General features: G+C 36.6%; 1 protein-coding gene across 4 annotated transcripts; it reads left to right on the plus strand.

Annotated features, from left to right (window-relative positions):
• LOC127423930 (tyrosine-protein phosphatase non-receptor type 18-like) lies at nt 1-25,554 on the plus strand. 4 transcript variants are annotated; one of them, XM_051668637.1, is made up of 16 exons: nt 3-292; nt 5,899-6,074; nt 6,512-9,676; nt 12,047-12,123; nt 13,212-13,307; nt 13,475-13,513; nt 13,915-13,983; nt 14,212-14,274; nt 15,256-15,398; nt 16,339-16,405; nt 17,177-17,254; nt 18,740-18,817; nt 19,654-19,745; nt 20,380-20,693; nt 24,179-24,277; nt 24,762-25,554. In XM_051668637.1, the coding sequence occupies exons 3-16, from the start codon at nt 9,592-9,594 to the stop codon at nt 24,833-24,835; spliced, it is 1,374 nt and encodes a 457-aa protein (XP_051524597.1). In that variant the 5' UTR covers nt 3-292; nt 5,899-6,074; nt 6,512-9,591; the 3' UTR covers nt 24,836-25,554. The 4 variants fall into 4 exon arrangements, with proteins under 4 accessions (XP_051524596.1, XP_051524595.1, XP_051524597.1 ...); XM_051668638.1 differs by having other exon boundaries at nt 9,568-9,676; XM_051668635.1 differs by lacking the exon at nt 5,899-6,074 and having other exon boundaries at nt 2-292; nt 9,568-9,676.
• The last annotated feature ends 775 nt before the right edge of the window (nt 25,555-26,329 follow it).

A 26,329-nucleotide genomic window follows, 5' to 3' on the forward strand; every position in this document is an offset into this window, starting at 1 on the left:
ATCAGCGGGAGAAACTTCCCCGTGTCACTTCTGCTTGCTGAACAGCTTTGCAAAGACGGAAACAGTTTCGCTGCTGTTGTTAGGCGCTCCATGAATTTCTATTAGAGACTGTAGGCGCTCAGAATAGGATACGGAGGTCCAGAATCATAATATTACTGGGACTAGACTGGAAGATGCTGTTGAGAGTGACTGTATAACGATGGAGACGCACCTGTTGCGGTTCGTGGAGCGGGTCCGATGTCTGTCCGACAGTGACAGCAGAGGAGATCAACTCATCTCCTCCGAGTTCAACGTGAGTGGGTCATTTCCACAATAAACAAATGCATTCATTATTTTTATTTATATATTAGTGTGGGAACTTTAGAATAACTTACAGTATAAGTAATCAACAAACATTATATAATACTTAACAGATCAGTTCAATTATGATTTCACTTGTTTAAATTTTTTTGCATATTTTATAAATGCCATGTAGCCATGTAATACTGTGTAAATATAACCAGATTGCTGTAGATGGCTTATATACCAAAATACTATGGAATAACCATCTGATACCATTATTTACCATGGTAAAGTACATATTTGGACTTTAAAGTCACAATTAAAAATGAAGTGCCATTGCAAAATATCAAAACAAGTGGTATATATGCAAACAAATGATGCTAGAGCTGTTCTCAAAACAACTTTCCTGATTTCCGCAATTACTTTAACCAGCTTGCCTAAAGGCAAGTTTATACAACTGATGTATAAAATCAGTTCCTCTCAAGTTCACACAGGTTTCCTATAGAGTAACCACATTTGTAGTTCATCATATTAATTATGGACATGTTCCACTAATGTTTGACAACCAGAACATATCAAAATAGTTTTTTGTTTTGAACAGTTTTATCATTTAAAACCTAACAAACTTTCTTTGAAATAAATGACACTTGGATTGATATTTTGTTTTCTACTGCAATGATATTCATACATTTTAAGTGTGGCATAAGTGTCCAAATACTGTACTTATTGGGGCCACTGTAAATACAGTGTAAATGCATTACAGATCTATAGTTGATGTCAGTTCAATGATATGTTGAAGTTGATGTTTTGGACACTACTGTGATGTTAATAACACCATAGTGTTCTTTTTTCTGATTAACAATTTTTTATTGATTTACATATTGAACAGAAAAACAAAAAAATATATACAGAATCAACAATTAACCCCCACTGTCACCCCTCCCCCTCCAAATCCCCAACCCCACCCTGGCCCCCAACAACATCCCAGTGGTCGTACATGATTATAAGCACACACACACAAAAATAAACTAAAAAAACAAACAAATAAAAAATAATAATTATCACACATCCAGCAACGTCAGATATCTGCCCCATTTCTCCATAAACAAATTCAATTTCCCTAGTCTTCTAAATGACCCTTCTTCAAAGGCCGCCACCCTTCCCATCTCCGAGCACCACTCCTGAAATGAGGGCGCTCCAGCCGACCTCCAACCCTTAAAAGAATCTGTCTGGCGATCATGATGCTGGTTAGGACCCAACTCTTTATGTGTCTATTCTCAACATCGATGACCGCCCCTTCGTCCAGAATACAGAGTCTAGGGCTTAATTAAACCCGAGTGCCCAGTACATCACACACAAGACTCTAAACCTTCAACCAAAATTTCTGTATCTTAACACACCCCCAAAAGACATGGATTATGTCTCCATCCTCTGATTGGCATCGCCAGCAGGTGGGTGTGTCTTTAAGACCAAGCCTATACAATCTAGAGGGGGTCCAATAGAATCGATGTAAAATCTTGAATTGCATAAGGTGCACCCTTGCATCTCTAGATGCAGACTTGACGTTTTTTAGAATCCTAGCCCACACTCCCTCCTCCAATACCAAGTTTAAATCTTTCTCCCATATTCTCTTGAGAGAAGTTGAAACTCTATCCCCCAGACTCTGAATTAGCAGGGAGTAATACACTGATGCCTCAAAACCTTTTCCAAAAGAAGTAAACACCACTCCCAGAGTATCTGCCGTTTTAGGGGGGTGTATGCTACTCCCAAAAATAGTACAGAGCAGGTGGCGCAGCTGTAAATATCTAAAGAACTGAGATCTGGAAATCCTAAAATGTTGAACCAGATTTTCAAAGGATCTGAACACTCCGCTCTCATATAGGTCACCATGTGTATTAACCTCCCTCACAATCCACTCTGACCAGCAGAAAGGGGACTTATTAATACATAATTTGGGGTTCAGCCATAAGCTCAAGGCAACATTTAAATAAATGTCCGAATGAAACACTCTGGACACTTTTGTCCATACCGAGTGTAAATGCGAGATATGTGGGGTGTAATTTAACTTCTCCGGTTAGTTTGATAGAAAGGCTTTGCAATGGCAAAATAGGGGCAAGAACTTCCTGTTCAGTACAAAACCAGCGAGGGATTCTCTCAGGTGGAAGCAACTAATGAGCCAAATGTCTGAGAACGAACGCATAATAATAAAACAAAATCTTGGGTAGGCCCAGCCCACCTTTGTCAATCGGCCTATGCAGTTTACTGAAATGTAATCTGGGATGTTTACCATTCCAAATGAAGGACTTCGCTATGCTATCAAATTGCTTGAAATAAGAGAGGGGGAAATCGATAGGGAGTGAGTGTAGCAGGTAGTTGAATTTTGGAATACAATTCATTTTAATAACATTAACCTTCCCAATCATCGATAAATGTAATGAAGCCCACCTGCCCACATCGCTCAAACATTTTTATTAAAGGGTCAAAATTAACTCTAACTAAATCACACTCATTTGTTGGGAATAAAATACCCAAATACTTTATGCCCTGTTTGGGCCACTGAAAGGCGCCTGGCTGAAAAGCCGTTATTAGGCAGTACGCTGTCAGAGCCAAAGCTTTGGATTTAGACCAATTAACTCTGTATCCCGAGAACATAGAAAAGGAATGAATAATTCGGTAGAGGCAAGGCATAGATCTAGAAGGGTCAGAGACGAATAATAAAATATCATCTGCTTAAAGCAGAAGCTTATGCACCACAACTCCCGCCATCACCCTTGGAAAATCATCCTCCTTTCTTATCACGGCTGCTAATGTTTCCAGGGCAAAACAGGACAATAATGTGGAAAGAGGGCAACCCTGCCGGGTGCCCCTATCCAGAGAAAAATAATCTGAAATTAATCCATTTGTTTGTACTGCCACTACAGGGTGTCTATAAAGTAACTTAATCCATCCAATAAAAGGATTCCCGAACCTATATATTTCCAAAATCTTAAAAAGATTATCCCATTCTACCATATCAAACGCCTTTTCAGTGTCAAGTGAGATGGCCACGACCGAGTCTGATCATTCGCCACTGACCACATAACATTGATAAAACACCTAATGTTATCAGAAGAGCTGTGGCCCTGAATAAACCCCACCTGATCTGTATGTATAAGAGATGTCATAACTTGACTTAATTGGTTAGCCAGAATTTTTGACAATATTTTTACATCTAGCTGGATCAGGGAAATTGGACGGTAACTCTTATACTCGCTTGGATCTTTGTCATTTTTAAGAATCAGACTGAAGATTTCCATTCTTTAATGATTCCATATAAACTTCTAACAAAAGTGTAGCCAATTCTGTAGCATAAAATCTAAAAAAATTCAGCGGCAAAACCATCTGGCCCTGGAGCCTTGTCTGTAGGCAAGGCCTTAATTATCTTGCAAAGCTCATCCAAGATTATCTCAAAATCAAGAGAATTTTTTTGCTCAGTCGTCAGTTTAGGGAGTTCTAATGGTTCCACAAAGTTTCTAATATTTTCATCAGTAGACGAAGATGTGGAACTATAAAGATCAAGATAGAATTCTTTAAAAGCATTATTAATATCAATGGCTGAGGTAAATATTTCACCACCAGAGGGAATGGTAGAAAAAGACTCTCTCTGCTTTATAAATCTAGCCAAAAGCTTTCCTGCTTTGTCCCCCGACTCAAAGTATGACTGTCTTGCCCTGATTAGCCAAAACTCCACCTTCCGCGACAAAATAGTATTATATCTGTATTTCAATCGGGTCAATTCTCTGAGGCCATCAGACGACATCTGCCTCAGCACTTTTAATATTCCCTTCCAACTCCACGAGTTCTCGTGCTTTGCCTTGTAACATCCCTTCAAGATATATAAAAAAGCCCTGATCATCAACGTTAGGTGTGTAAATATTAGCCAGAATCAACCTTTACCCCTGAATTTCTGCTAAAACAATAATGACTCTTCCTAATTTATCATTAATCTGTTTGAGACATTTGAATTGTAAATGTTTACTTATCAATGTAATGACTCCCCTGCTCTTACTTGAGCCAGCACCAAAGAAAACATGTCCACCCCATACCTTTCTAAATTTTTCAGCTTCCTTTGGGGAAAGATGCGTTTCTTGAAGAAACACAATATCATATTTCTTACGTTTAAGAAAATAAATAACCTTCTTCTTTTTTATGGGGTGCCCCAACCCATTCACATTCCACATGGAGAGAGACAATCCACTCCTATTAACATTTGACATTTTGACATATTAGAAAAAATAGATTGTGTGTCAAAAACAAAATTATAAAGACCGCATTCCAACATTAGAGCAACAAACAAACCCCGAACTTCCCCCAGAACAAAAAAAAGAAAAAAAAGAAAAATGTGTGCATTAACCCTGCACACAACAGTGCCAACTGGCATCCATCCCTCTAAACTCAAGCAGTCCATGTATGCCTACGGGAGTCCCCGCTACAACTTTGCCATCGGTTTGCTCAAGTCCGGTGCTTCTATACAAATTGTGTGAGACAGAATGACACAGCAGAAAATAATCTATAAAACAAACTCCAGCCAATAGGCGGGATAAACACAAAGATGTGTAGATTCATCCACATAACTGTTCCAAAGGTGTGTTCCTCCACAAAACAATCTCCAGCCGCTAGGCAGAACCAGCACAAAAAGAAACAAAAAAGGTGCCCAGTTTCCTCGGACAGACGAGTGAATGTTTAGTGAGTCAGGTACACTCGGCTGCATAGAAAGTATCAAACAATGAACTACTCATTCCATTGATTTACGAAGGACATTGCTTGCTGTGGGCATGTAAATTTTTTGTGGCCATCCTTAGTATCTATTTTCAATTTGGCCGGGAACATCAGTGCATAAGTGACCTTCCGTTGATGTAAGAGTTTCTTGCATTCCTTGAATCGATCATGTTTCTCTCTTGTCAAATTCGCAAAGTCTGGGAACAAGAAAACATTGTGGTTCTTCCAAGAAAGCCTTCCTTTACTCCTCGCCCCATACAACACAAGATCTTTATGGATGATCTCAGATATTTGGCCAGAATTGATCAGGGCCTGTCTCTCTCAGTGGATCTCCGAGCCGGAACCCTGTGAGCTCACTTGATTTCCAGCTTATGGCCTGTTATATCGAGCAGACTCGGGAAGAGCTCGTCCAGGAATTTCACAATATCTTGGTGTAGAGCCGAGGAGGGCAGGGCCGGGCTGGAATGACGCATGCCCGGTCCCCAATCAGCCTGATGGGGTGCGCGAGGGATAAATGCGGCTGGGGACGACAGTTCGAGAGAGAGAGAGAGTTACAGGCAGCTGCCCTGTGTGTGGTTATGTTTGTGTGCTCTTGGTTAAGTTGTTCATTAAATTATTATTTAAGTTGTCAAGCCGGTTCTTGCCTCCTCCTTTCCACTGAACCCCCTTACACTTGGCCTTCTTCGTTCTCAGGCATTCCAGCAATTTGGATGTTGTTTCGCCGGCTATGATTCTCTAAGTCTTCCAACTTTTCCCAAATGCGTTCCAAGTCTAGCAGGTTAGCAGCTAATTCCCTCTCCGATGACTCCAGATAATCGATCCGTTTCTCAACGTCCGACACTCTTGTAATCACCTCAGAGAATTTCGTCTCCATGGAGTGATCGATCGACGTATTACAGCAAGATCCTCCAAGTCAGCTACAACCTTCGCCAGCATTGCCGACATGCTCAACAGTTGATGCTGAATCTCTCTCGCCATGCCATCCAAAACGAGTCCCTGATCTGCGGCCCTGTCTGGGGTATCAGCTTGAGCACGTAAGTGTCTTTTAATGTCTCCAGAGCCCGAGGATTTTGAATACTTTGACATATTGTCTTCGTAGAATATTTATGGATCAGGGTGTATAGAATCTCACCGGTTTATGACAAAAAAAGTATTAAAAACTAACAAAGTGCGCAGAGCTCGCCATTCACACGTCCAACCCTCGCATGGCGCCACACCATAGTGTTCTTTGAAGTACCTATGAATACCATGGAAATACCACAGCAGCCTATATGAATCTGGTTATGATATAGTACCATGGAATATATTAAAATATCTTGATATTATCTTTTGATACCATCACTGGTACCGCCACAGTACTTTTTTATTGGGCGTGAAAATATGAAAATTCAAATTTCAAAATTGAAAACTGTCTCATCATTTATTCACCCTCATGCGATCCCAGATGTGTATGACTTTCTTTCTTCTGCAGAACAAAAAGAGAAGAATATCCCAGCTCTGTTGGTCCTCACAATAAAAGTGAATGGTGACCAGAACTCAGAATGCCAAAAAAAGGACATGCCACAGTTTTACAGAAGTGTCTGTTGCTTTTTGACTCAGTTGGCTTCATAAGTGAAAGCAAGAAGGCATTTATGACAAGAACGAACTACAGTTCCTCATTGAGTTTCTAAACAACAGTCATTTATTAACTATGGGCAGTGTTCAGAGGTAGGTTTTAAAGCATATGTGGAAAGAAACAGCAGCCTAGGCTGTAGTGCTTGTGGTAAAAAGAAACAGAAGTGGGTAAGAATGTACTGTGGGTTCTTTGACTGAGACACCATTGAGAGAATCAAACTGAAAACAGTACATGTAAATGTGTTTCTTTGGTATTACAACAGATAGCAGGTTTAGCCATGAAACGTGATTGCAGCCATTTATAGCCTTCATATGTTCAATGAATGCAAGTACAAAGTTGTTCAGATTGTAGTCCAAATTCGGAAGAGATGTAGCATTTTCGAGGCAGGAGTTCCCTGGTTTTTTAGAATTGCCTTTTTCAATTTATGAGGAAATATGGTCTTTTGTTAACATTAGCCTACTTGAAGAGACGTTCACGTTTTGTTCTACACCATAAATTACACACAGTCATACCTCAAATGTAAATTTTGAAACCATTGTGCACTTTAAAAATGTAAGTTGCTAAAAATTTGTTACTTAAATACTACAAATTTGTCATGTAGTCTTCATAAACATAAATTTAGCAACATTTTAACAACACAGCGGCTTCAAAATTCATGTTTGAGGTATTACTGTGTGCTTTAAAACTGTACGTTGCCAGCAAGTTGCTACTTAAAGACTACAATGGCTGTCAGATTTGTGAAGTACATAAACTCATGTCCTTGCAGTAGTTATAGTCCTTATTTAGCAGCTTAGGTTTTTAATAACTCAGTGGTGTCAATATTCATGTTTGAGGTGTGACTATGTGCTTTAAAAACGTAAGTTGTTAGCAAGTTGTTACTTAAGGACTACAACGACTGTTCGATTCGTCAAGGGCTTAAACTTGCATCCTTGTGGTAGTTGTAGTCCTTATTTAGCAACTTAGGTTTTTAAAAACACAGTGGTGTCAAAATACATGTTTGAGATATAAATGTGTGCTTTTAAAATGTAGGTTCAAACAACACAAGAAATGTTAATCTTTAGTCACCACCATTAATATTAAAATGTATGTGTGACAGAATGCTTGGTATTTAACACTGTGATAAGTTGTTTTAGTATGCGGTTATTAAAATGCAGCCGGGTTGAGTGGAACTCACAGTTTTCGGGCAGGTTTCTTCTAGACCTCCCTATTGATGCTTCCGACCTAAAAGCATCCATCCACTTCCTTAAACCCATCTCACCCATTCTTGGGCAGGCTAACAGGGGCGGTGATGCCCTGCCTTAGGTTGCCCCCCTTTTTGCCATTGGAGAGCCTTACCCATCATTGGGTCATCACCTCATGCCAGTGGTCTCGATACCGCTCAGTCCTATTAGCCAATCCTTAACAATTTGGCATCAGTAAACAGATATTTTCTTTTGTTTCAGGGAGTATCACCTGAGAACCGTCACAGCCAATGAAACCATCTACAACTGCTTAAATATGGAGACAGTTCAGAACATGGTTAAATTCAAAAAGCATTATTCAAATTCTAACAATCTATTAAAATTGTCCAAATTAAAAGTCAAATGCTACAATTGAACTCATTTACAGATCATTAATTTCCATTCAGGTTGTATTTCTGCTATTTTAGCAAACGTCACATAAGACCATGCATCACGGTGGGGACTAACATCAGAACAAAACAAAATAAAGGTAGCCTCTGTCAAGCTTCTAGGAAGCTTAATTTAAAAACATCACCTTAATTCAATAACAGTCTCTAGATAGTTTTTGAACCTACATTTATTCTTTCAGATGAACTTTCAACTGAATCTCTTGTCTTTAGTATATACACTTAACTTCTTCACTTAACATATTGCCCTCTGAATATATAAAATCCTTAATCATGATGAGGAAAGCTGTTTGAACCTCTCCTTCATATCACTGTATCTAACATTATTGTCAAATTGCATCATTTTCCATATAAAAGAAAAGAAAATCAAAAGAAAAGAAAACAATTTAGAGATGTAAATCAAAAGAAAAATAAAACAATTTAGAGATGTGCCTTTAGCACACTTCAAAAACTTATACTGAGAGTGAGAGAGAGATAGTAGGGCATGGGAGGAATTCAGGAGGACATTCCACTCCTTCACACTGTTTCTAATCTTGTTACAGCTATTCCTGCTTTTTCATTTTAGAATCTCACAGTGATACATTTAAGTTATTCTTCAACAGTGACAATAGTGACAACACCTATCTTGTAGTCCTGTCATCTTATTACTAATAGAACCCATGGCGAATTAGCCTTCCGTGTTGGCCTATGAACTGCTCTATTGATGGCAACATGCTGAGAGGTTTTGTGTGGCTTAAAATGATAATTGTCTTATAGGTTAAACTTTGGCACATATAGACTAGTTATACCTGTGGTCAGGGCCGTAGCAAGTGGAGTGAAAGGTGATAATGATTCTATGGACCCAAAGGTACAGGGGGCCCCACAAAAAATCTAAACTGTACTTTTTAATAGGAAAGGGTCCCAGAGCAATATACAGTCAGGGGGCCCAGATTACCTTGCTACAGCCTTACCTGTGGTCTCTGTGTGTTTGGTCATTGTATTATAAGTTTGTGTTTATGGGGATTTGTTATGTTTCACAAACCACATCTGTCCTCAAATAGCACAGGCCAGCATTTTATACACAGACATTCAGCTCCTGTCAAGTTCTGCTTTCAGATGCTGCTTAGAAAACAACTACGGTACACTGAGGCAAACAAGCAACAGGACACCACCTTGTGGTCAGATGGTGTGGTACAACCTAACGCCTCTAACCCTGCGATGAAGAAAAACTAGTGTTGTATTTAAAACATAGAAAGTAGACTTGTTTTTAGTCTGGTAACTTTGTGTTTTCTCTTTCTCTCTGCAGTTGGTACGACAGAAAAGTGTATTAATGAAAGATGATTATGGACTGACCACTGAGGCAGGAGGAATCAAAGAAAATGTGAAGAAAAACCGCTATAGGGATATTCTGCCCTGTATGTAGTCTTATCAACAGGTTTCTTTCAGAGCTTTTATGAGAGTGTGGGTTATTAAGCACATTTTTTATTTTTCTTTATAATCTTTGCATATTTTGAAAGGAAAAATCTAAGTGTAAACATTTTGCTGAATGAATTCAGTGTAAATTATGGCAAACAGCAAAAAAAAAAAAAAAAAACTATTATTTTAAATCATTTTATTTTTATTTATTTTTTATTTATTTTTTACATTTATTTTAGTTTAGTTTTTAAGAAATTTAAGTGAAAGCTAAATTTAAAGAACTATACATATTTTATTAATACCTGTTTATATATATATATATATGTACAGTTGAAGTCAGAAGTTTACATACACTTACGTTGAAGTCATTAAAACTCTACCATTAAAACCACTCCACAGATTTAATATTAGCAAATTATAGTTTTGACAAGTCGTTAGGAGATCTTCCAGTGGGTCAGAAGTTTACACACACTAAGTTAACTGTGCCTTTATGCAGCTTGTAAAATTCAAGAAAATTATGTCAAGCCTTTAGATAATTAGCCAATTATCTTCTGATAGGAGGTGCACTGAATTGGAGGTGCACCTGTGGATGTATTTTAAGGCCTACCTTCAAACTCAGTGCCTCTTTGCTTGACGTCATGGGGAAATCAAAAGAAATCAGCCAAGACCTCAGAAAAAAAAATTGTGGACCTCCACAAGTCTGGTTCATCCTTGGGAGCAATTTCCAAATGCCTGAAGGTGCCACGTTCATCTGTACAAACAATAGTATGCAAGTATAAACACCATGGGATCATGCAGCCATCATACCGCTCAGGAAGAAGATGCATTCTGTCTCCTAGAGATGAACGTAGTTTGGTGCGAAAAGTGCAAATCAATCCCAAAACAACAGCTAAGGACCTTGTGAAGATGCTGGAGGAAACAGGTAGACATGTATCTATATCCACAGTAAAATGAGAGCTATATCGACATAACCTGAAAGGCTGCTCAGCAAGGAAGAACCCAATGCTCCAAAACTGCCATAAAAAAGCCAGACTACAGTTTGCAAGTGTACATGGGGACAAAGATCTTACTTTTTGGAGAGATTTCCTCTGGTCTGATGAAACAAAAAATGGAACTTTTTGGCCATAATGACCATCGTTATGTTTGGAGGAAAAAGGACGAGGCTTGCAAGCCAAAGAACACCATCCCAACCGTGAAGCATGGGGGTGGCAGCATCATGCTGTGGGGACGCTTTGCTGCAGGAGGGACTGGTGCACTTCACAAAATAGATGGCATCATGAGGAAGGAAAATTATGTGGATATATTGAAGCAACATCTCAAGACATCAGCCATGAAATTAAAGCTCGGTCGCAAACGGGTCTTCCAAATGGACAATGATCCCAAGCATACCTCCAAAGTTGTGGCAAAATGGCTTAAGGACAACAAAGTCAAGGTTTTGGAGTGGCCATCACAAAGCCCTGACCTCAATCTGAAAAATTTGTGGGCTGAACTTAAAAAGCATGTGCGAGCAAGGAGGCCTACAAACCTGACTCAGTTACACCAGTTCTGTCTGAAGGAATGGGCCAAAATTCCAGCAACTTATTGTGAGAAGCTTGTGGAAGGCTACCCAAAACATTTGACCCAATTTAAACAATTTAAAGGCAATGCTACCAAATATTAACAAATTGTATGTAAACTTAATCATTCTCTCTACTATTATTCTGACATTTCACATTCTTAAAATAAAGTAGTGATCCTAACTGACCTAAGACAGGGAATGTTTTCTACGATTAAATGTCAGGAATGGTTTAAAGTTTAAATGTATTTTGCTAAGGTGTATTTTGCTCTCTCTCTCTCTCTCTCTCTCTCTCTCTCTCTCATATATATATATATATATATATATATATATATATATATATATATATATATATATATATATATATATATATACACACACACTCTGTATATTACAAAATATATTTTGGGATAAAATGAATAATCTCTGGTGCATTTAGATTAGATTTGTTTTGATCGCAGCACTATTGTGAATTCAACATTATCTTAACAGAGAGCGCAGACCGCATCAGTTTGTAAACATATGTGACTCACAGTAGCTCTCAGTGTGACACAGTGATGCAGTGAAATTGTCTTACTGCATTCTCTGTCACATCATTTTGCATTCACTGTCATATTAGAGCAAATCTGTCAAAACATGCCACCTATGGTTCCTATATTTCATATTTTTTCTCATCACAATGCCATTAACGCTGTCATAATAGTTCATAATTGAGTCTCCAAATTGTGTACCACAATGAAGTATCACAATGATGTTTGTCACACTGATGAAAGAATCATAATCATAAGACTGATATTTTTCCTCTCTATCACAGATGATCAAACCAGAGTCTGTCTGACTCCAACCACATCTGAATATGAGTCTGATTATATTAATGCCAGCTTCATCAAGGTACTGCAATATTTTTAACCTTAAACCATACATTTCATGTTGGCAAGATGGTAGGTGAAGAACCTGGTAATTCAAAGGTTGCAGGTTCAACCTCAATTGGGAGTGTGTCAAAATTAGGACAGTTACTGAAATCACAGTCTAGAGAGATAGACAGATATATGGATGGATGGATAGATGGATGGACAGAATCGAAAAGAAGAACTGTTCCAGTGACTTATTTGGATAGATGGATGGATGGATGGATGGATGGATGGATGGATGGATGGATGGATGGGTGGGTGGGTGGATGGACAGATGGACGGATGGATGGACAGAATCGAAAAGAAGAACTGTTCCATGTACTTATTTGGATAGATAGATAGACAGACAGACAGGCAGACGGGTGGATGGATGGATGGATGGATATAATAAAAAAGAACAAAAAAGAAAAAGAAGAGGCTTATTTGGATAGATGGATGGATGGATGGATGGATGGACAGAGTCGAAAAGAAGAACTGTTCCAGTAACTTATTTGGATAGATAGATAGAAAGACAGATGGGTGGATGGATGGATGGATGGTTGGATAGAATAAAAATTACAAAAAAAGAAAAAAAAGTGGCTTTTTAGATATATGGATGGATGGACAGACAGAAGAACTGTTCCAGTGACTTATTTGGATGGATAGATAGATAGAAAGACAGACAGACAGATAGACAGATGGGTAGATGGATGGATGGATAGAAAAAAATAAAAAAATATAAAGAAGGGGCTTATTTGGATAGATGAATGGATGGATGGATGGACAGATAGAATTGAAATAAAGAACTGTTCCAGTGACTTATTTGGATAGATAGACAGACAGACAGATGGGTGGATGGATGGATGGATGGATAGAAAAAAAGAACAAAAAAGAAAAAGAAGTGGTTTAGATAGATAGATAGATAGATAGATAGATAGAATATTGCACGGACCGACGGACCAAGTGAGGGATGGATGGATGGATGGATGGATGGATGAAGGTATGGATGGATAGAAAGAAAGAACGATTCCAGTGACTTATTTGAGGTTTCTTATTAATTAAGACCAATTCTTACTGTATCTTCAATAGGGTGCCACTGGGAGCAGAACGTACATCGCCACTCAAGGCCCTCTAAACAACACTGTGGTTGACTTCTGGCGTATGATTTGGCAACACAATGTTAAGGTGAACTGTGTTTTTAGAAGTATATATATATTTTTTTAAATATAATTATGTGTTATCTCCCTTTCACTGAATTGCTTTCAGCTAATTGCCTAATTGTCTCATTATAAAATTAAAGCATTCTATTGTGGGACGAAATGCATTGATTTTGGTCAGTCTCTTCCTGATAGGTCATAGTCATGGTATGTAGAGAAATCGAGATGGGAAAGGTAATCTTCAATTTTCCTCTAATGTTCTTTGCCATATGCCTAAAACTTTTGTGCATTTACTGTTTTTAAGGTTTAAAGTGATAGTTCACCCAAAAATGAAAGTTCTGTCATCATTCACTCGTATGACTTTCTTTCTTTTGTGTAACACAAAAGGAGATGTTATGCAAAATGACAACACCTTTTTTCCATAGAATGAATGTGAATGGTGACTGAGGCTATTGGTCCCTAACATTCTGCTTTAATATGTGTTTAAAAAATATACATGAATTATACTGTACATAAAGTACATGAAACAGAACTTTTATTTTTGCTGTCCCTTTAACTATCCCTTTAACCACGTTAGTTGAGATAACTCTTTAACTGTTTTCACCTTTTTTTTTTTTTTTTTTTTTTTTTTTTAGAAAAAATGTGAGGTCTACTGGGCACCAACCACAGAAACAACCACTTTTGGTCCTTTTACTATTTCAACCGTAAGTGTTTGCTGTATTCCTCATAAACTTATGTGAACAGTGTTTGTAATTCAAAAGTTGGGGCTCAGCTGCATCACAAAGGATATTCATGTTTCACAACAGCCACTATTGATGTTATCTCATCACTTCCTGAAACATGCAAGTTTTGTCAGGTTTTTGTCAGCAGTTTTATGCACACATAGTCTGCACACACTCATTTTCTTACTGATTACTTTAATTTTTCTACAGTTTAAGGAGTCTCGACCGAATGAGGAAATCGTTGTTCGGACGTTGGCATTAAAATATTGTGATGTAAGTGTTCCCTGGTGTCTCCAGTGTGCCAGCTCTCGAAGTACATATGATAAGGATCTGACGTCATGGCACTGGAATTTATTTATTCTCAATATTTGTCACATTCACTCAAATAGAGGGTCAAATTAGAACCAAAAGGGTTTTACAGCATGATGTCACTGAAAATCTTTTTAAAGTTCTTTTTTAAGTGTTTTTTAAATGCTTTAAAGAACCCCAGTCTGTGGATGCATTTAGTGTAGTACTGCATCTCAGTTAAAATGGAAGTATACAGTATACTGTATTAAAGGGCAAGTAACTTGTCATTATTAAAATAAAAAAAAAACTAATCTGAAACAGAAAGAATTTTTTTTAATCTCCAAAGTATCATAGCAGCTCAAGAAGAAGGTTCTTTTTTCAATTTAAGGTGCTGCAAAGAACCATTGAGGAACCTTTATTTTTAGATTAATTATAATTAATTATAATTCTATCATCATTTACTCACCCTCATGTCATTCCAAACCTGTATGCCTTTATTTTGTCCATGATACACAAAAGGAGATATTTGAAGAATGTTAAATCATATGGGTTTAGAATGACATAAGGGTGAGTAAATGATAACAAAATTGTCATTCTGGGATGAACTAGTCCTTTAAGAGTGTTGTCAAGTCAATGGTTATTTATAAAGCACACTTTAAAATACCAGGTTGAACCAAAGTGCTTTACGATTCAAAAAGCAAAGTGTTAAACCTCAAACAGTATCAAAAGGGAAAAAAAATAGTGTTTTTAAAGAGAAACGTGTCAGCCACAAAAATGCAGTGCATTCTATTTTGAATATCCTGTAAAATGCTGTTTATTCTGAAAAAGTTCCAAATGAGGAACTGCCTCAATGTGGAAAGTTTCCCATTTTAGCTCATTTCATGCATGCCAATTTTGTGAAATGTACAGAATATACGTGTAACTGTAATCTATTAACAGGTCAAAACTGTTCATCTTTTCACTCAGGAAACTCGCAAAGTATCTCATTTCCAGTACACGTCCTGGCCGGATCGTGGTATTCCAAACATTCCGGATGGCATTTTGGGCATGATGGAGCTGACGCGGCAAAAACAGAGCAACCAGACAGACCCCATAGTAATCCATTGCAGGTCTACAAAAAGACTTTATTCGTAATCATTAGTTAACATGAATTAACCATGAACAATACTTTTACAGCTTTTTTTAATCCTAGTAAATTTTGTATTTCAACATATACTAATTAGGGCTGTCAATCGATTAAAATTTGTAATCAAATTAATTACATGGTGTCCTGATTAATTAATCAAATTAATCACATATATAAATATTAGCTGAGAATGCCCCTCAAATAACAATTTATTTTATGCATATATATATATATATATATATACACTACCGGTCAAAAGTTTTGAAACACTTGACTGAAATGTTTCTCATGATCTTACATTTTTTTTTGGTCTGAAGGCATATGCTAAAATGTTTGAAATGAGTTTTGTAGACAAAACTATAATTGTGCCACCATATTAATTTACTTCATTATAAAACTAAATTGTAATTAAAAAAAAAATAGTTTTTGAAATTGATGAATTGGACCAAATAGTAAAGAAAAGTGTGAAATAAGTGCTGTTTTGTGTGAACTATCCATTCATTTCCATAATTCTTATTAGCTTGTATCTTGAAATATTTTATATTATAGCATTACTGTTACAAATTTTGGCTTCTGATAAATGACCCATCTGCCTATGAAAATTCATCAGGTCGTGTCCGTCCTTGTTGTTGGGGTTTAGTCGGGGCCAGCCTGTGTTTCTGCAGTTCCATGCATTTTAATGTCACCATTTAAATGAAGCGAGAGATGTTAAATATTCAGCACCTGATGTGAAGCTGGAAAAAAAAAAAAACAGTTAACGTCCAGACTCCAGATTCACTCATAACCCTCTCTCTATATTTATGAGAGAGGTGCTGTCTAACAATATGGCCCATAATTACCCCCTTGACCCTCTGAACTGAGATGCAGGAGAGAATGGATCATATCATGATATGGAATTGTGTCGGCTTGTCTTGTTTTAACAGCGCTGGCTGTGGCAGAACAGGGGTGATCTGTGCCATTGACTATGTCAACGATCTACTGCTTGCACAGGTATTAACTCCATAACCAACCCAAATCTCTATTAACAGTGCATAAAGGTGAAGTGTTTCATTTTATTTGATGTTAAAATATGTTCTCCTGTCCGAGTGTAATGTGCAGAGACCACAAATGAGTAAGCCATTTGTAGGTTGATTTGCAGAAACGTCTAAATACTGTGGTTCTGTGACATTTTCAATACATTGCTCTGTTTGTTTGAGCAGCTTGACATTTCAACTTCTGGCTCAACTAATGGCGTGAGTTGGGGCGGGAGTAGTTGTGCTTAGGGTTACTTGGTATCACTTGTGAACCTAGTAAACTTTAGCACTTAACTCATCATGCACTGTGTGATTTTCTAGTGCCAGACAATAAAACGGGTGAAAATATCTCATAGACTTACATTGAAAGAGGGACCCAAACCATATCTAGGAACCAGAGTATCATAGAAACTTGAGGGTAGGCTCTTTTGACTTTGACCACACAAAATACCCTGACAACCACCTAGCAATACCCTAGAAACAACCCAGAACACCCTAGCGACAGTACAGGAACGTGCTCAAAACCAATAACAACACCTTAACAACCATAAAGCAACACTCTGGCAACAAAATTCAACAACCTAGCATTATGGCAGTGTTTTAATGGGCAAGGACCACACACATTTCTTAAGAAAATGTAAAAATTGACTTACATTGGCATTTCTGTTTGGTGCTGAAATAGCAGAAATTACACACTTGAAAAAGTACAGGTAGCTCTAATTTGTGACTAATGTTTTTTCTCTCTCAGCAAATAAATAAAGATTTTAATATATTGGACCTGGTGTTAGAGCTTAGAAGACAGAGACCCTCAGCTGTGCAGACTAAGGTAACAATTTTTTTTTTTTTTTTTTTTTTGCAAAGCACATAGAATGGCCTTATAGGGATAGTTTGCCCAAAAATGAAAATTCTCTCATCATTTACTCACCCTCATACTGTCCCAGATGTTTATGACTTTTTTCTTCTGCTGAACACAAACAAAGATATTTAGAAGGAAATTTAATCTCTGTAGGTCCTGACAATGTACCAACATTTTGAAGCTCCAAAAGCACATTAAGGCAGCATAAAAGTAATCCATAAGACTCCAGTGGTTAAATCCATGTTTTCAGAAGTGATATGATAAGTGTGGGTGAGAAACAGATCAATATTTAAGTCCTTTTTTTTTTTTTACAGCAGTTCTCTAGGCACGATCATGATTTCAAGCTTAATTACACTTCCTATAGCGCCATCCAGCACTTGCGCATGCACCAAGCACTAGGAAGTGTAATCTAGCTTGCAATCATGATCGTGCCTAGAGACTGCAATGGCAAGATGTGCAGTGATAAAGGAGTTAGATTTTGGTGTGTTCTCACCCAAAACCAACTGGATCGCTTTAGAAGACATGGATTAAACCACTGGAGTCTTGTGGATTTTCTTTATGCTGACTTTATCTCCTATTTGGAGCTTCAAAGTTCTAGCCACTATTCACTTGCATTGTATGGACCTTCAGAGCTGAGATATTCTTCTACAAATCTTCATTTGTGTTCTGCAGAAGAAAGAAAGTCATACACATCTGAGATGGCATGAGAGTGAGTAAATGATGAGAGAATTTTCATTTTTGAATGCACTATCCCCCTTTAAGAATCAATCGACAGCATTTGTGGCGTAATGTTGATTACCACAAAAAATATTTTGAATTGTCCCTCCTTTAATTTAAAAAAAAAAAAAAAAAAGTTAACAGATGCACTTAGAATAGAAGTGAATGGAGCCAATTTCTGGAGGGTTTAAAAGGCAGAAATGTGAAGCTTACAGTTTTATAAAAGCACTTTTATGCTAAAACATGTACTTTATTTCAGATGGAAAATTGTTTGAATTGACATTTCAAATGTTCAAATCAACGTTTTAGAGTTTACGGCGTTACAGTGTTGTGGTTGTAAAATTGGATATAACTTTACACAGAAAAGGTTAGTAAGTGATTTTATCACACTAAAATCATGTTTGCATGCATATTGTTTTTGTCTTGTGGCTAAACTTTTGAAATAGTGAGTATTTTAATGTTTACGATTGGTCCCATTCACTTCCATTGTAAGTGTCTCACTGTAACCTCAATATTTGTATTGAACCTAGAACATTCGTTTAATCTACAGTACATTATGGATTTGTGAACTGTTATTAAACAATCTACCCATTGAATTAAACAATAGTAAGGCTGGATGCTCAATGGATATATCCATTTACCCATGTCTGGTACTGTATATTTCACCACACTCAGTGAATTCCTTTGGTGTTTACACATCCTGATGTCAGGTGTCATGTTTGTTGTGAATTTATGCAGGAGCAGTATGGATTTGTCTATCATATGGTTGCTCAGATGTTTCAAAAGGTCTTGCAATCTCAACAAAATCATACCAAGGTAGGACATAACAAAGAACTTCACCCAAAGTTCACCCAAAAATGAAAATTCTTTCATTTACTCACCGGAATGTCATTTCAAATCAGTATAACTTTCTTTCTTCTGTGGAACATAAAAGGTGATGTTCTGAAGAATGTCCAAGCTGTTCTTTTCCGTACAATGAAAGTGAATAGGGACGAACACTGTCAAAGTCCAAAAAAGGGAGCTTCTGCAGAGGGCAAGATTTTCTGGGAATAACTTAAATTTCAGTCTGTTCCTCACACAAAGCTATCATGGCTTCAGATACTTAGAATCTAGTTGTATGGACTATTTTTATGCCGTTTTTTTTGTCATTATTGGAGCTTGACGGTGTCAGCGTCAGAGTCACTTGAACATTCTACAAAATATCTCTCCATTTTTATGATCTTTAATAGCACATGGTATACTACTATATAATGCTTTTATGGGCCGATGTACTAATGTTCCAGTGCTTGTGGTTGGTGGAAGGTGACTGTTCTTTGAGAGAAGGAGCAATTTCCGCTTGTTTTCATCATGTGAAAAAGCATCCAAAATTTCCTCTATGGCAAGTGTTGTAATTGAAATGAATGAATCTGCAGCTGCATCTCTTTGTTGTCACATCATGTTATGTTTTACTTCCTCCAGATCTTCAGATGTGAGCTTGAAAAAAGAAGTTTAGCAGGAAACAGGCTCGCTCTGTGCTTCCTCTATGCAAATGCTTACACATCCTTTAACAGTTTAACACAGACGCTCTGTCTAACTAGTTGTTCCACATTGTACGTGTATCACATTTTGTTTCTGTTTTTTCTTCTTCTTGTTTTTCATATATAAAACAAAAGACTTCAGACTCTTTGTACATCAATGCACTCCCGTCAAAGCCAACGCTGAAATCAGGATCGTTAGGCAGCATCGGCACACCTCGAAAAACAAGGTATGACTAAAAACAACCCTCGCTCCACATTTTCTAACCTCTCTTTACTGTTTGCAGTCGTCTGTGATCTGGCAACACAGCCAGGGACCAATTTAAGATTGACAACCAGGGCAAAACTGTGGTAACATGTAACTGTACATGTAATCTAACATTTAGCAATGTGTGTTACGCAGGTGGATGTTGACAATATGCAAGCTGTTGTCATCAGTTCTGTTTCGTACACTGCAGGGAGAAATTTAACTGTCCTCGTCTGACCCATTACTACATCAGCGTTAATGTTAGTTAATCTCATGAGTCATCAGTGTATAGCCGAATATTCTTGCAGCCAGTGGCGTGAACAAGTCCAATGCAAATTTATGTTTCAGTTCCATATGGTGTTTACAATGTTTCGGGTTTAAAGGCATACTGTATGTACATTGACAAGCAACTAGTACCATAATATTTTTGTGAATATTAAACTGAGTGAAATTACAGTCTCAAAAATGAATTTTTAAAGGAATAGGGCATCCAAAATTGACAATTCTTTTATCATGTGCTCACCCTCATGTTGTTCCAAACCTGGATTGTTCCTGTAATAAGTGCATTGTTAGTTGCTTTTGAAAACTCATTCATATGTAACTTTCTGACTTTACAGAAATCCCCTTCTGAGGCCACAGCTTTCTAATCCTCTTCCTCAGACCAGGATGAACGACACTTATGCCGTCGTCAGCAAGCCCAAACTACAGCCGCCCGCCTCGTCCCCCCCTTTATTCACCGTCCATCACTATGACAATGCTAATTTAGAGAAAACCAACAACAATGCTCTTTACAGCACAGTCAAACCTAAAAACAGACCTGTATCATTCATGCCCCATACAACCACACCTGTGTATGACGGAGCAACAGCCAATCAGACAGGAGGGGTGGGGCCTAAAGGGACAGCCCTTGAAGGTTATGAGATATTGCCAGGTAAGAGATGACTTGATTTGCTTAGTTTTTGATTAAACATTATTTGGGTAGTTGACATGACAATTCTTGAATAATTATCATATATGCAGTTTTTATGTGCTCATATTAATCAAAAGACTACAAGGAATATTTATACTTTTAAAAATGTACTTGTCACACTTTAGTCACTAGACAATTAAAGATCCCATGAATTGGCTTGACATGTGAAGATTTCTTTCCAGTGTTGATGTATTTCCTAGTCAAACAGGAAGTTGGGGCGGGACATATTTAAAGGCTTGTCCCTTTTTCAACCTGGTCTCATAGTGAAAACATGACTCTATATACATTTACCATACTATTTTATGATATTGACACACTTTTACTCAAACACATCTTTTGAAAAACAACAAAGTTTAATGCTTTTATTACAGACTCACCTACATATACTGTACATATACTGTATATATTTTTTTCCAACACAGATAGCTTACGCGGTAGCCCACCTGATAGGTTGTTGTATGTAGAGTCGGAGGACTGCGGTTCAAGTCCTGACATGAACTCAAGCTGACACTTGACATTACAGAGTGATAAAAGCAACATGAAATGGGGTGGTTGCTTAAGGAAATGTGGTTTTTCATTTCACTTCTGCATTTTTAATCACTAATGGTTAGATTTACGTATTGATTTGGTAAGGATGTCTTTTTTAAATGTCTCATTTATATTTTAAAACACTATTCGTTAGGTTCAGGCAAAAGCGTTAGGTTAAAAACAATAAATGTTTTTATTTAAAATTCACTTCTAAACCTGCGCCTGAATAAGACACTATTTTGCTTGTTTCAGGCGCCCCCAGCTGGACATTTCACTGAAAACCTGCAGCTAAACATGATATACAGCATGTACAACAAATGTTGTCATGTTCACGTAAATTTCATGAGACCAGGCTGCCATTTTTTTTTTTTTTTTTTTTTTAATAGCCATTGGGCATTAGTTTACATCAGTTTTCAAACAACAACTAAATGAAAAAATGTTTTTTATCTAAAATAATTTTTCATGACTAAAACTAACTAAAATTAAAACAAAAATGACCTTGAATTAATTTTAGTTTTAGTTTTTGATACACAATATATTTATATATATATATATATATATATATATATATATATATATATATATATATATATACATACTTATATATACATATATATACATATATATAGAGATATATATATATTAAACATTTACAATCCACCTTAATTAAACATGAAAATGCCACTAGACAGAGGTAACACAAGACTTCCCTGAGAAATTTAATGATGTTATTAAATTTCACATATTTAAATGTTACCAGTAAACTTGCTTTAGCTTTGGCAGTGTAAACTAAAACTAAAATAAAAACTAACTAAACTGAAACTAGAAAGCACTGAGAAAATTAAAAATTAAACTAACAGAAATTAAACTAAATTGGTTTGACAAATTAAACATAAAATAGTAATAAACACTAAATTATAAATCCAAAACAAAAACAAATACTTATTCAAGGGAGCATTTTATTAGACAAAAAGTTGTTTACATCTCTACATGCAAGATGAGTCATCAATATTTTGGTCCGTTTTCCCGAAAGAGAAAGACTGTACATTTTAAGGCAGAGGCTATTTGCGCTAAGTGTAAATAGCAACAAAAAGCATCTGCACCCATAATTAAATGCTAACATACAGTATAGGGGCATCATTGCAGCGTGTTTATTATTTATCTAGAGACCAACAGACTTCTTACACCAACTGCTACCCCTAAACCTAACCCTAACCTTCTCTTACAAAAAATATTGTATTAAATTAAATATTAAAAGGACAGTTCACCCAAAAATTTAAATTCTTTCATTATTTACTCACCCTCATGATATCCCAGGTGTGTATGACTTTCTTTCTTCACCAGAACCCATTTGGAAAAAAGAATGGAAAATATCTCAGCTCAGTAGGTCCTTAAAATGCAAGTGAATGGAGATTTCACTTTTGAAGCTCCAAAAATCACAAACAGTCAGCATAAATGTCAGCAATATGACTCCAGCTGTTAAATTAATGTCTTCTAAAGCGACATGATTGCTTTTGGTGTGAAAAAAGATCAATATTTAAGTACTTCCAACGCTTTACAAAAGGGTGGAGTCCAAGTAGTCTCTTGTGCAACGTATTCGTGTTGCCATGGATACAGAACTCACTCGGTTGAGACATCCAGGATGAGCACATAAATTTACCATTGTGAGTAAAGAAACAGATCAATACAGATCTAAACCAAAACCAACCAAGCTACTGTACAGCGTTCCTCCTTCTCACTTGTAAACAGCAATGCTCATCCGGATGTGACGCACGTGCGTCAGTTCTCATGTGTTTCAAATGCCAATGCGATTATGTCACGTGCGTACCGCTGCCGACCGGAAGCATGATTTAGAGTTTAAAAAGTACTTAAATATTTATCTTTTTCGCACCAAAAGTGATCGTGTCACATTAGAAGACATTAATTTAACAGCTGGTGTCGTATGGATGACGTTTATGCTGACTGTCTGTGATTTTTGGAGCTTCAAAAGAAAAATCTCCATTCACTTGCATTTTAAGGACCTACTGAGCAAAGATATTTTTCTGTTTTTCTTCAAATGTGTTCTGGTAAAGAAAGAAAGTCATACACACCTGGGATATCATGAGGGTGAGTAAATTTTTGGGTGAACTATCCCTTTAAGAGTGGAGACAGAAAACAGGATGGGAAAAAGTGGGACTAAAAGGTGAAATCGAGCCTGGGTCATCCGCACGATAAAAGCACATCCACACTGTCGTTACATCCCACGCCACTGCATCAATACTAAAGGCTGCCGTTACTCTTGAATTTCTGTGTTTCCACCAGACTATTGGCATGCAAATTGCTGCACTATGTGGCAGGTGCTATTTACACCTTGTTCAAATAGTCACTCTGAAAATAAGATAGATTCAGCAACAAAGTAAATGTTTTTAAGATTTATGCATTTTCATTTTATAACAAAATTCCATCATATTGAATAGTGTAATTTTTATCTAAATTAAATTAATAAAAAATGGAAACATTTGTTTTATTTTATTTTATTAAAGATCACTCAAATTTGATGGAATTTTGTTATGACATTTTTTCATAATTTATTTCGTTTTGTGTGAGAAAAAGGCTGCTTGTCAAGTTGTTAAGCTTTGCAAACATTTATTTATTCAACAAACTAAAGATGTTTATGTCAAAACATATAAATGTACATATAATGTACTTATAACTTATAAAGTACTTACTGTATAAATCCATTCAAATTTAGAGTCACAAAGGATTTAGGATGGGGTAGGAGTCTTCACCTTCCTTGGAGACTCCTTATCGACCCAGTGAGTGTGAAACGGGATCAAACAGTAAACAGGAAGTGTTAGATCACTGTCTCAGATTCACTGTATCTCACACACAAACATTTCTCTGTTTGTTAACATCCTCTAACTGTATTTTTCCCCTAGTTGAAAATCCTGCAAGCCAGTCCTTTATAGATGATGATTATGAATATGTGTCGAACCCAGTCAAGGACACCAGCAGCCCGTTTGCCCCTGGCAGTCTGGGTGGGTAACCCATATACTGTTTACACATATATTAGATTAAGTAATTGCATTATTGGGTTATTGTTAAGTCTTTTGACAAATTAGTGTTCTTCTAATTATTCTAGTTACTCTATGAGCTAGCATTTGGGTTGGCAAATGCACTTTTTAGTTCACATGTAAATTGCTTACTTGTCATTTTGTAAATTAAAGCAAATAAATTGTTGCTTTGCAATGGGTAAATGGTTAGATTTTTAGAACAATTTAAAACCACACGTTTAAAACCACGAAAAAGGCACTTTTTGAACACTCAGAACTCCTTAGCAACTGTAACAGCCTAACATCATGGCAGCAAGTAAATGTGCATATAGTTTACCTGAATATGATCCTAATCCAAGATCCATCTAAATCTAAAATCTAAATGATTTATCTATTTAACCTATGCACTGGTGTCATGGGTTTCTGCAAGTGTCAGGACATTTTTCACATTGTTTGTCTTTCGCTTCAGGTTTCAACTGCCGCGTAAAGAAACCCAAAGGCCCTCGAGATCCACCGACCGAATGGAGCCGCACAGAAAGATGAAACAGCGACAGGTTTTAAGGTTTAAAAAATCAGTGCAAGCTAGCTTTTCCAATCACTGCAAGATCCTGTAGATATGCAGCTATTTTTCTCTGGTTAATAAATTCGTTTATTTATTTTCATTGCACTGGGTTTTTAATATCCTGTCTGTGTTTTTGTTAATATAATTGTTTTATTTACGGTTGAAATTTATAATTGATTTTATCATTGCGTATATTTCTTGATTTTTGCAATGCAAATAATTTAAGATTAACAATGCAAGTGTGAATTCTCGTGTAAGAATAAAGTACTTGTGTGATTTAAATGAGTTCATTTTTTTAAATAATTGTATTGTTTGTTCAGAATTACTTTCTGAACAACAAATAGGTGTTACTGAAGTCTAAATGTAGACAGTTATGTGTTCAAATTCATTGATATCAGAAAGTTGCTGAAGTACAGATAGTGAAGTCATTTTAAAAGCTTATTTTCAGTAATACATAGTCATGTTTTCATTTCTTATAGATTTTTTTTATTTTTTATTCAAAACATCAAGGAAAATATGAGTTTTCACAATATGACCCCTTTAAATCAAAAGCTTATATGTTAATGAGATTAATGAAGTGTGTCTTGTTGTTGTGATATAATGTTATTTTCAATAGAGGGCAGTGTTGAGGGGTAATGTCCCGGCTTGGACCGGACGTATGACTCAGCTCAGGTCATTCTAATAAAGTTATTTAGAGACAGTGTAATGTGTATGAATATTTTTTGATGCCATATTTATCTATGAATTTATAATAAACCATAAACATGTTTCTGCATCACAGTTCTAAATTCAGTGTGGATGGCCTGTATAAACACGAACACTCATCATTGATAAAACTACAAAGCTTGCCCTCTTAACTCTGGTGCAATTTTATTTCGGTCATGAAAATCAATGGAATCTTTAACTGTGCTTAAAGCAAAGAGAACGTATTCCCAGATGCTTTGTCAATTGGCAGTGTTCCTGGATGCATGTCTTTGATGATGAATCATTCTAACAGTATAACAGCAGAATTATGCAGAAATGCTGTGTGATACTCTCTTCTGCTGTTTACACCATATTAAACATACATCACCTGGTTAAGACTTATTGCTTGTTGTGGCTACAGCAAATACGAAAGATATGCATATAGTCATGAAAAGTCTTATTAAGATGCTATTTAGTATAGTATGTATATTTGGAACAACATGCGGAGTGAGTAAATGATTAAAAAATTTCATTTTGGGGTAAACCATCCCTTTAATTGCTCTAAAATAAGCTTAAATTTAAGCTAAATATAATTTCCTATTTATTTCCTTCGATTTTTTTTTTGAGGGGAAATATGACCTAAACATGTTTTGGACAGGTGTTGTTGGTTCACTCTAAAAGAGCTGCCCAAAGCACAAAATATAACATGATTAGTATATCAAAATGTCCCTGTAGATGTGTTTTAAGCCTGATGGAGCTTCTCTCTGAAGGTGTTGCAGTCAAAAGAGACT

Source organism: Myxocyprinus asiaticus, chromosome 33 (assembly GCF_019703515.2).
Source record: "Myxocyprinus asiaticus isolate MX2 ecotype Aquarium Trade chromosome 33, UBuf_Myxa_2, whole genome shotgun sequence".
Lineage (NCBI taxonomy): Eukaryota > Metazoa > Chordata > Actinopteri > Cypriniformes > Catostomidae > Myxocyprinus > Myxocyprinus asiaticus.